This window comes from Hypomesus nipponensis, chromosome 15 (assembly GCF_054491055.1).
Source record: "Hypomesus nipponensis isolate SF chromosome 15, ASM5449105v1, whole genome shotgun sequence".
NCBI lineage: Eukaryota > Metazoa > Chordata > Actinopteri > Osmeriformes > Osmeridae > Hypomesus > Hypomesus nipponensis.
Window position 1 is genome coordinate 18639913 of NC_140375.1, and position 12297 is coordinate 18652209.

Here is a 12297-nt window from a genome sequence, read left to right on the forward strand (position 1 = left end):
AGAGTAGAGTAAAGCGCCACTGTTAGAGGAAGAATGAGGAGCCGACGTACTGATGTAGGCCATTTGGGGTTTCTGTTAGTCTATAGACACACACACACATACAGAGGAGAGATGGTTAATCTACCTTTCTTCCAGAGAGGAGAGAGGAAGAAAGAGGGGCTGGAAGGGACACCCCTTAAATAAGCAGAAATTTGCCGCCGGCTAAATATTTCAGTGGCCATCTGAGACCATGATGCAATAAAAACACAAATTAAGGGAATATCTTTATTGTACTTAGACCTCTGACGGTTTCCATGCAGCTCTATGAGCGCCTTGGAAGCTTTCTGTGTTGTTGCTTGTAAAAAGGGCTAAACAAAAAATGATTTGATTTGATTACGCTGTGAGTGTGGTGTGTGTGTATGTGTGAGGGAGTGGGGAGGTTTAAGGTCGACTTTTGCTCTGACTGCAGACTTTCACTCTAATCACAGTTGCAATTGAGTGCACTTACAGTTCACTCTCACCCACTTGACCTTCAACTGTCTGTTCCAAGTGACAGTCACTTCGGAAACTTGACCGGGCCTGTCAGACTGGGAGTTTGTGTGTGGGTGTTCATAAGAGGCACAGCACGAAGCTGATCCCAAACAGGGTGTGTCTCAGCATGCAGGACCAAGGCTTGGGCTGACCAATGAACGCCAGCGCACACAGGAAGCAGAGCTTGAGTGACAGCAGAAGCAGGAAGCTCAGCTCTGAGTTGTTGGCCCGCACCTAAAGAGATTAATAAATACAAAAACATTATACAGGAAACCTAATTTTGTAAGACAACAATTATGTCATGATGTAACAGCAGTGTAGCATGTTCTAAATCACCCAGTGTACTCGTACCAGTGGCGTGTGTCGGTGACAAATAAAAGTAATCAAGGTCGTGGCTGTTAGTGTTGCCCCGACAACAGAGATGACGGACAGGACGATTCCCATGGTGTCGCTGAGGGACAGGAAGTCCACCTGCTGGGGGATGCACTCAGTGTGGTCTGGGCTGGACCAGAACCTCTCAGGACACCGGCTGCATTCCACTGACCCTGAGAGGGAAGGGCCAGAGTCGGGAGAAGAGCTCAGTTCTGATCGGAATCAGAGTCACTTATCAGAGTCAGTCAGTATCAGAATTGGAATCTAGAATTAAAATCCCAATCCCAGGTACCTGTCTCTTTGCTGACCTCCCCCTCTGAGCAGGGCAGACAGTCGAAGCAGCAGATTGGTCGGCCCTTCTGTGCCGCCTTCCAGGTGCCAGGGGGGCAGGGAGTGCTGCACACAGACACGGGCACCTGGGGGAGTGTCCTGGCATCATTAGCATGCTAAGGTAGCATATCCGCACATAATTAGCAATTTCAGAATAGCATATCCTAGCATCATTAGCAGTGCTAACATCATATACAGTAAACTGGCATAGTTAGGAATGCCAGTATAATTTAACGTGGCATCATTAGCAATGTTAGAATAGTATATCCTGTTATAATTAACAATGCAACTTCACACATCCTGGGATCATTAGTAAAGAGATGATCAAATATCCTTGCATCCGTAGCAATGTTCCCAAATTTGTTACTCAAGTTTTTACTCTTGCAAATATTTTAGTGGACAATATACTACTAAAATACAAAATACTACCAAAATGTTACAAAATACCACTCCCCTTCGCACAAATTTGTATTTCCTTGAATCTTACCTCACGTCCACTCCCGGCACCCCACATCACTTTCTCAATTTCCAGGTGAAACTGGCCCCCCGCTCGCTCAGATGACACAAAATGTCCGACGGTGGCAAACTCCACCCCACCCTGTGGGGTCACATGCCAGTTGATGATGTCATAGGAAGCAGGTGGATCTCCATTCTGGTCAAAGTGGACGGGATCACCCACATGTGTGGTGAAGTTCACACCTCTCAGGTACTGAACAATCTGTAAGAGAGAAACTCCCATTTTACAGTATTTGGTTGTTAATCATGAAAATCGATCATAATAAAATAGGATAGAATAATTTGGATTGATAATCCCTTAAAGAATAATAATCCCTTTGATTACGTGTTTCTAAATCCTTAATCAGTGTGATGTTAAAGGTCAGCTCACGTCTTTGGGCTGCAGGCGCTGGAGGTTGGGACACTGGTCTCCAGGAGGGCAGGCCAGCATGCCATGCAGGGCGTGGGCGATGGCGTACACTGCCTTGTACCCTTATAGGTGGCCCTCAGCTGTGACACATCCGCGTACATACTCTTCCCCTCCACTGGGTTTAAAAAGATCACAGAATTACACAAATACATGGTTGACAGTGACGGTCAATATGACAAAAAGTATGACAATGCAATGCTTAATTTTGTGACGATCAACACTGTCGTTTTTTCCTGTAACAGATAGCACTGACCTATGACCTCTGACCCTGAACACAGCCGAGCAGTGCCCTGACTGGCCTCCAAAGAACACCCAAACAGTTCTTCCCACAATTCCCTGAGGAAGGGGTCGTGATGGGGCGAGGGCCCGCCTGGCCTCAGCTGGGTCAGGAAGGCTCCCAGCCCAGGGATATGGGCCCTCCGGAGGGCAAACCCGATGGTGCCGGCCAGCGAGGGGAGGTTCTGGGGGACGGAGAGGCTGGTGAAGGTGACCCAGCCCTCAGTTGCGATCCACTGCTTATCTGTGATGTTCTGACGCACCACTTCCTTTAAAAGAAACTGTAGAATAAAAAACAGGATAAAGCAAGTTGCCTTTTTTCAGGCAGAGAAATCGACAGATCTGTCTTTTATAGAATACTGTGTGTGGACCTCAGGTAAGTGCTAAATACACCTGGCATTCTCTGTGAAAATGTTACAATGGCAGATATCAGGGCCACATCAAATATAGGCATAGGGCATCTGTGCCCTACGATATAAGCTGCTTTACAAGATAAAGCTGCAAGTGGAATTAATTGTGAGTATTTGAGACAGACTTGAACTGACGAGACTTACCTGTGCGTCCTGGGAGATGGCAAACACCACCACAACCGTGGCAGAGGACCTCTGGATGGTGTCAACCACCCGACTGATCCTGCTCTGGGTATGGACCTTAGGGGAGAAGAAAAGCATGATAAGAGAGAGAAAAGTGAAACTGAAGAGAAGTGAGAGAAAGAGGAGAGAGAGAAGAGAGAGAAGAATATACCAAATCAAAAACACAAAAACAGATACCGACACGAAAACAATGAGGCAGGTCTTCAGACAGTACTTTGGGGACCTCAGAGAGAGAGAGAGAGAGAGTGTGTAAGAGAGAGAGGAAAGCTTATACAGATGGATGACCAGACACAGACTTGTCTAGAATACCTTGGGGATGACCTCAGAGTAGGAGACACACACTCCAGAGCCCCTCAGCTCCTGCAGCAGCATTTGGACCCCGTACTTCCCGTAGTCATCGTCCCCAGACAACAGGCCCACCCAGGTCCAGCCCAGCCGGGACAGCAGTGAGGCCATGGCCCGCGCCTGGAAGGCATCACTGGGAACAGTCCTGAAGAAGGAGGGGTACTTCCTACTGTCACTCAAACACGCACAGGACGCAAAGTAGCTCACCTGGGGGGAAAGAAGAGAGAGACAGGGAGAGAGAGACAAACAAGAAAGTAACAAGAAATAAAGACAGTTTCAAATGTTCCTGGAAACACAGATGTAATCTTTAGATAGAAGCAGTTTCTTTGCACAGCATCCCAGCAGAGTAAGGAGGGGGAAAGAAGAAGTAGTATTCATCCATAGACAGAGTCTCCCTGCCTACCATGGGCAGGGTAAACACTCCCAGGGTCTGTGCCACCACGATGGAGGCTGAGGAGCGGGCGTCTCCGATGATGACTGGCACCTCGGGGGTTGTGCCACAGTCTGTGCCTGATATGGAGTCTTCCTGCCCGGTCACCATGCCCAGGGCTGCCCCCAGGGTGGTGCCCTCGGCCAGGCAGGAGTCTGAGGCTAGGTACCCCAGCCTGAGCCCAGGGAGGAGGCTAGGGTTACGGTTCACTTCCTCCACAGCAAAGATCATGGTCTGGAGCCAGCGATACGCACGCTGGTAGAAACTGGAGCAGGGGAGCAAGATGGAGGGCGGGGAGGGAGAACAAGAGAGTTCTGGGTTAAAGGACCTAGGTTTGCACAACTGCAAAGAGGGAGATTGAATCATTTCACAAACGTTCGTATACATTTGGTTTTACAAACCACTTACATGGTACAGTTAGTAATGCTGCGCTTGCTCCTAAACTCGAGTTCAGGTTCTGGAACTTCCGCATGGATGGGGAACAGGCCCCCGATCACCACGTCCCCTGCCCGATATACACTGCCGGACACAGGCTTAGCCAACAGCCGGCAGGCCCCCCCTCCTGCCAGGACCAGCCCAGGGAGGCAAGCCAGCAACCAGAGCCACCCAGAGAGCCACATCACCTGGGGAGAGGACCAACGAAGGCCAGGCAGAGAACCATCACATGGAGGAGACAGAACATACAACCTTGTTATTTGATTTCCAGGTAGCATACAGATAGATACAGACACACCAAACACTTGATAACATAGACACAGATTAACTCTGGAACGGAAATCACAGAACTCCAACTCATAACCAGCTGTGGAAGAACTCTAAGTATATGTACAGAATGAGTGACAGAGAGAGAGAGACAGAGAGAGATGCAGAGAGAGAGACAGAGAGAGAGATGCAGAGAGAGAGACAGAGAGAGAGATGCAGAGAGAGAGACAGAGAGGGAGTAGAGTAGAGTAAAGCGCCACTGTTAGAGGAAGAATGAGGAGCCGACGTACTGATGTAGGCCATTTGGGGTTTCTGTTAGTCTATAGACACACACACACATACAGAGGAGAGATGGTTAATCTACCTTTCTTCCAGAGAGGAGAGAGGAAGAAAGAGGGGCTGGAAGGGACACCCCTTAAATAAGCAGAAATTTGCCGCCGGCTAAATATTTCAGTGGCCATCTGAGACCATGATGCAATAAAAACACAAATTAAGGGAATATCTTTATTGTACTTAGACCTCTGACGGTTTCCATGCAGCTCTATGAGCGCCTTGGAAGCTTTCTGTGTTGTTGCTTGTAAAAAGGGCTAAACAAAAAATGATTTGATTTGATTACGCTGTGAGTGTGGTGTGTGTGTATGTGTGAGGGAGTGGGGAGGTTTAAGGTCGACTTTTGCTCTGACTGCAGACTTTCACTCTAATCACAGTTGCAATTGAGTGCACTTACAGTTCACTCTCACCCACTTGACCTTCAACTGTCTGTTCCAAGTGACAGTCACTTCGGAAACTTGACCGGGCCTGTCAGACTGGGAGTTTGTGTGTGGGTGTTCATAAGTGGGTGTGTGCGTCTGTGCATATCTGTGTGTGTCATTGTGTGTGTGTGTGTGTGTGTGTAGAGGAAGGCCATGGGAGTTCAATAAGGACTCTATTTTGAAAGAGAGGAGGGAGACAAGCCAGCAGCTTCTGTCTGTGAGCACCTAATTATACCCGGTGTCCTCTCCTTCTCCCCTCTTTCCCCTCTCTTTCCCTCCCGTCCTCTCCTTCCCTCTCCTACTCCCCTCCCCTCTCCTCCACCCTCTCCTCCACCCTTTCCTCCACCCTCTCCACTTGTGTCCTCTCTTACACCTCTCTTCTCCCCTCCTCTCCACCTTTCTTCTCTTCCTCATCCCCTCTCATCTCCTCCCTTCCCCTCTATCCTCTTGTGCCCTCTTCCTTTCTCCTCCCTTCTCTCTTCCTCCTCTCCACTTCCCTTTCCCCCCCCTCACCTCTCTCCCCCTCCCCTCTCTCCTCCTCCTTTCCACCTCCCCTTCCCCCCTCCCCTCTCTCCTCCTCCTCTCCACCTCCCCTCCACGCCCCTCCCCTCTCTCCCCCTCCCCTCTCTCCTCCTCCCCCTTCCTCCCTCTCCCCCTCTCTCTCCTCCTCCTCCCCTGTGCTCTCCACTTAATCATGCCACCTGAACCCTCTCATCCTCTATTCATCCCCCTCCTTCAATCCCTCCATCTCCAAGGGTGTCCAATTAGCACCAAGCCTGTTTTCCAGTGCTCTTCTCCTCCACCTCTCCTCTTATCCCTTGTTTCCCCCTGCCCGCCACTTAGCCTTTCCTGCGCGTGCGTGGCTGGTTTTAGCAGCATCTAGTAGCAGGTGGGCTGGCGAGGCCGTCACAGCCACACTGGAAACAACCGAGGGGAGAAACTGGAGAGTGCTGTGAACACTGAAGGGCTGGTATCAAAAACAATACATGAGAAAAGATTCACAAACAGACACGTCCTAATATGGTTCAAAAGAGCTCTGCTCCCTGACTGTCTGTCTGTTTCAATGTCTGACTTTCTGTCTATGTCTTGTCTGTCTTCCTGTTTGTTTATCTGTTTGTGTTTCTGGCAGTTTGTCTGTCGGTCTGTCTGTTTTCCTGTTTGTCTCGATGTCTGTCCATCTATCTATCTATCCATCTGGCTGTCTGTCTATCTGCCTGTCTACCTGCCTGTCTGTCTCTCTGTGTGGGATTGTCCTCAGAGAGGTCAAGGCCCGAGGGAGCCCCAGGAGTCCCAGAGGGCAGGGACGGGCCAGAGAGGCCCAGCTGGAGGCGCCCCTGCTGGGGGAGATCTGAGGAAGAGCCCTGGGTCTCTCACAGCTGGGACCAGGCCTACAGAGGAATCTCTCTGTGGAATTTCCTCTTTCATTCCTTTCATTCCTTCCTCAGAATGGGGGCTGCACTGTTGTAGTGTCTCACACAGGCTGTGTGTGTGTGTGTGACAGAGAGGGTGAGTGTGTGTAGTAGCGTAAGTGTGTGTGTGTGTGTTTGAGAGAGGTTGAGGCAGGGCGGGGAGGGTAGGGCGTGTTTTTGGAGCTGTGTGTGTTGGGCGCTGAGGGTGAATCTGCTGATTCCAGTTGGGCTACCAGGGTGTCCAGCAGCCACACTCATCCCCCGTATGACTCCTGTCACTGGGGCTCCCAGACAGACAGGGTGACCATCTGGAGGACCAGATCAGAGGAGCCATGGCCCAGAGAGGTGAGGAGCTCCAGCCTGCTTTTACCTCCCCCCCCCCCCCCCCGTAGAAGGGTTGTGAAGCTTTACAACCCTCCTATAGAAAATAGTGTTATTAAGGTTTATAACCCTGCTTTAGTACAGTGTTATGACTCAAGGCTCTATAACCTTTTTTAAACTGTTATTAAGCTTTATAACCCTCCTATAGAACCGTGTTAGTACTCTTTATAAGCCTCCTATGGAACAGTGTTGTTAAGGTCCATCTATCAGCTATGCGTCTCATAACTGTCTTGTTTTCTCTGTCTCTCTCTCTCTCTGTCTCTCTCTCTCTCTCTCTCTCTCTCTCTCTCTCTCTCTCTGTCTCTGTCTCTGTCTCTCTCTGTCTCTGTCTCTGTCTCTCTCTGTCTCTCTCTCTCTCTCTCTCTCTCTCTCTGTCTCTCTCTCTCTCTCTCTCTCTCTCTCTCTCTGTCTCTCTCTGTCTCTCTCTCTCTCTCTCTCTCAGCTGTTGGTCAGTCTGACTCGTCCTGTCAGCTCTACCCGGCTCTCCTGATGGTGGGATGGATCGTAGGCTGTGTGGTGGTCATATACTTTGTCTTTGCTTAGGTATGGAGAGAGCGGGAGGAGGGAGAGAGAGGGAGATAAAGAAAGAGAGAGAAACGGGTGGGAGGAGAGAGGGTGGAGTGAGGTGTTACTCCAGCAGGAGAGAGGGTGGAGTGAGGTGTTTCTCCAGCAGGAGAGAGGGTGGAGTGAGGTGTTACTCCAGCAGGAGAGAGGGTGGAGTGAGATGTTACTCCAGCAGGAGAGAGGGTGGAGTGAGGTGTTACTCCAGCAGGAGAGAGGGTGGAGTGAGGTGTTACTCCAGCAGGAGAGAGGGTGGAGTGAGGTGTTACTCCAGCAGGAGAGAGGGTGGAGTGAGGTGTTACTCCAGCAGGAGAGAGGGTGGAGTGAGGTGTTACTCCAGCAGGAGAGAGGGTGGAGTGAGGTGGGAAAGGGGAGGAGAAATAGAGAGAGCGAAAGACAGACAGACATAGAGTTGCATATCATCTTGCATAACATCATATAATAAAAGTCCTAACTGTAACATAATGACCCTATTTCTCCAGCAGGAGAGAAGTTCATGAAGGCCTGGCTGATGTTTTCCTGGGTGCTGAATGACGATGTTGACAAGCTACTGAGAAGATCCTGTCCTGATCGTAGCACACAGTCTTGTCGCCATGGTAAAGAAGTCGACCTTACTGTAGAACACACCTATAGCAGTGTAATAAAGCGCTCTCTTTCTCTCTCTTTATTCCTCTCCCTCTTTCTCTCTATACATATTCTCTCTCTCAGTCGTACCTTGTTTGAGTTAGAGTTGACTTAACCCTAGTGTTTGTTTACTCAGAACAAAGGTGATTTGTTTTGTGTATGTTATAAGAATATTACAACTATAACAAAGTGTGTTATAAAATATACAGTATTATGCGATGCATTTAAAAAAACATTCCCTGCAAAATGTGCAATGTCCTTGCTGTATTAGTTAACAGATGAATCATATATTTAGTGTAATTTACCGTGAGTAAAAATAGAATGATTATTATTAGTACACTGTATCCAATTATTTATTGTAATTTCAAATTAAATAAAAGGAACTTCAGAGTTCATCTCAGTGTTGTTTGCTTGCCAGCCCATCATATCAGTTATAATCATATCAGTATTCATCATATCAGTTTTAATCATATCAGTATTCATCATATCAGTTTTAATCATATCAGTTTTAATCATATCAGTATTCATCATACCTAATTTGTCATTATTAATCATAATTAAGTACAGTTCAGTTCCTCCAGACATCCTCAGTAACACAGAGAGCAGACCACAGGCTGAACACAGTCATGCAGTCACACAGAGAGCAGACCACAGGCTGAACACAGTCATGCAGTCACACAGAGAGCAGACCACAGGCTGAACACAGTCATGCAGTCACACAGAGAGCAGACCACAGGCTGAACAGCCTGAAGTCATGCAGTCAGAATGGAGAGTAAAATGGTATGGAAGGGAGTGGAGTTGTTCAAAGTTCTGCATCATCTAAGCTGGATGTTACAGAGTCAGACTGAGCAGGAAATGGCAGAACTGACATTCATCTGGACTGTGGTGAGAAACGCCTGTATAACAATGCTAAGTGCTCTCAGCGTGTTCCATCACCATCACCTGTATCCTCAGAGCGGAACACAAATTCAGAACTGAAAATGTCACAGTTTAAAAGGGACACCTGTGTGTGTGTGTGACTGTGTGTGACTGTGTGTGACTGTGTGTGACTGTGTGTGTGACTGTGTGTGACTGTGTGTGTGTGTGTGTGTGTGTGTGACTGTGTGTGTGTGTGTGACTGTGTGTGACTGTGTGTGTGTGTGTGTGACTGTGTGTGTGTGTGTGTGTGTGACTGTGTGTGACTGTGTGTGACTGTGTATGACCGTGTGTGTGTGTGACTGTGTGTGTGTGTGACTGTGTGTGTGTGTGTGTGTGTGTGACTGTGTGTGACTGTGTGTGTGTGTGACTGTGTGTGTGTGTGTGATTGTGTGTGACTGTGTGTGTGTGTGTGTGTGTGTGTGTGACTGTGTGTGTAGCGTATGTGTGTGTGTGCTACCACTCTCTCCTCTCTCTTTGATCCAGCTATTCTATTATCCTCTCGATGCCCCATTCAGCAGTGACACAGGGTTGCCATGGTTATTCGGCACGGTAACAATTCACCTAAGGAAGGGATGCCTTCTTTGGGAAAGAGCTTGTTACAGATGGTTAGGGAGTCATGCAAGGACAGGAAAAAATCTGCCATTAAAAATATAAATTACTCTTGTAGTTTAGAATTCAAAACAGCTTTTTCTACTTTACTTGACCATATTTGCTTTGGATTAGAGCGTCCGCTGAATGAGTAAACTGAAAACTGAACAGAGAAGAGTACAGCGAGCGCGGTCTGACCCACAGTGGGTCAGATGCAGTGAGGAAGCACATTTAGGATGAGAAGGAAATTCACACACACACTCAGATATGTATGCATGTGTACCGTACACACACACACACACTCAGATACACACACACACACACACCCACACACACAAGCTGGCATCGTTTAGCTGCCAAGCTGTTTGCAATAAATGGCATAATTACTGTTAATACCATGTAATCCCCATGGCCCATAGTGACACACACACACACACACACACATACACAGCTACACACATACATACACAGCTACACACATACACATCTACACACACATATACACATTTATAACTACCCAGCTACACACAAACACACTACCAGGCAAATGGAGCTGATTTGATTAGATCGTTCTCTAATAAACCAGTAAGCACCTGTTGAGCAATAAAAATAACGTCCAGGTGTTGCGCAATAGCTCTCTCCTTCAGCACTTGACCACAGAGTCAGTTTTCCTCCTAAATACTCTACTTGGTGGCACATACACATGCAAACAAACACACACACACACACACACACACACCTGTTAGTGGGAAGAGAGATCCGTGAGCCCGAGGTGGCTGTTAAAGCAGATATAGCAGCTCTGCTTTCCCGCTGGTGTGCTGTATAAACCCTGTCATCCTGACTGGTGTTTCTGCCAGATCCATCCATCAGCCATCCAGCCATCCTTCTGTCCATCCACTACATGAGATCAGTCAAAGTTGTAGTGTAAAAAGTGTAGTTCTAGCTAAATAAAGTGGTTAGAGCATTCAACTGTAAATCAAGAAGTCTCAGGTTTGAATCCCCCTTACGTCGTTTTGGATAAAAGTGTCTGCTGAACGGACAAATTATTATTATTGTTCTACAGAAACTCAATTGTATTTCCACAATACTTTGTGTGACCACTAGATGTCACTATTGTGTGCAGCAGATCTGTCTGGGCATCCGTGTCTGAGCTCACTGGTGCATGTCAGTGGCAGCTGCCCCACAGCACAAAACACTCGCCCCCTCAATCTCCCCTCGCTACAATATATACTTTGTTACATTATAGTTCATTTCATTATATAATAATTATATTATTGGCATTGTTTAAACTACGTTATAGTCATTTATGGTCTCTCCATGCCTCCATGCTGCCCTACAGCTTCCGCCTACCTTCACCCCCCCTCTCTCTCCAGCAGCTGCTCTCATGTCTGTATTCTTGATGTCATATCCTTTTTCCACTCACAGTTTAAGTGATGGATGCTTCATAAGTCACACTCCTTGAAAGGTGAACAAGATCCGAAAGGGTCTTCAGACTGTTTTACTGCCGTTACATCACCTCGTGGTAAAAGGAGTGGATTTATGGAGAACACGTGTGACTCTCTCTCTCTCTCTCTCTCTCTCTCTCTCTATATATATATATATATATATATATATATATACATTTTTTTTCTCCTTTCTCATATCACAACGATTTAAAACGTTATAAATTTGACACAACACCTTCTAAGTTTAGAAGGGCTTGTATCCCATGGAGGTATAAAATGAAGCTGGGTGGATAGAGGGAGGAAGAGAGAGACAGAGAGGAAGAGAGAGGGAGACAGAGAGAGAGGGAGGGATGGAGACCGAAAGGTTTCCAGGAGGTCTAAATGCAGGTGGGTGGACAGAGAGTGTGTCTCCAGCGTTAAAGAGCACTTCAGATCAAGTGTTGTGTGATTCCTCACTGTGAGAGTCTCTTTATCATGTGGAGCACAGTAAGAACCACTACAGACCATGAAGATGTCACGGCAACATGACCCTCGCGTGTCTGTAGGGGTGTGTGTGTCTGTGAGAGGGTGGTGTGTGGGTGTGTGTGTGTGTGTGTGTGTGCGTGAATGTGTGTGTGCATGCTTGGTTTGTCTTCATCTTATCATAATGTGATAACACTATAAGCTGTCACAAACACTGCCATGGCAACCAACATCTGCATGCCCCCCCGACACACACTCTCCGCCCTCCACCTGAATCTCCACCTGTGAGTGTGTCTGAGTGTGTGTGTGAGTGTGTGTGTGTGCGTGTGTGTCTGAGTGTGTGTGTGTGCGGGTAGCGGCATTCTCCCAGGAACATGCTGAGGTGTTGTAACGTTAGTCTCCAACCCCTCACACAACTACACACACATCCCTGTACACATACAAGCACACACACACACACAACCCCGCACACGCACAACCACACACACTCCACCCACCAGCAACACAGAGGGTGTGAGAGCTGCCATATGACTGCCAGCGGATGGCTGAACCCCACGGCACTCTGCCAGGAGATGGGGAGGGAGGGTGGTGGAGGGAGAGGGGGGGAGGGAGAGAGCTAGAGAGAGAAAGAGAGGGGAACAGAGGGAGGGGAAGGGAGAGGGGTAGAGAGAGAA

General features: G+C 48.0%; 1 protein-coding gene across 1 annotated transcript; it reads right to left on the reverse strand.

Moving 5' to 3' along the window:
• Positions 1-588: 588 nt before the first annotated feature.
• LOC146257959 (extracellular calcium-sensing receptor-like) lies at positions 589-4452 on the reverse strand. Its single transcript, XM_084674819.1, is given in 11 exon segments — positions 589-744; positions 862-1055; positions 1175-1298; positions 1700-1930; positions 2099-2199; positions 2202-2252; positions 2391-2694; positions 2968-3063; positions 3316-3558; positions 3755-4046; positions 4190-4452. Coding segments are annotated over 11 exon segments (2004 nt in total). The 5' UTR covers positions 4402-4452.
• Between the last annotated feature and the right edge of the window lie 7845 nt (positions 4453-12297).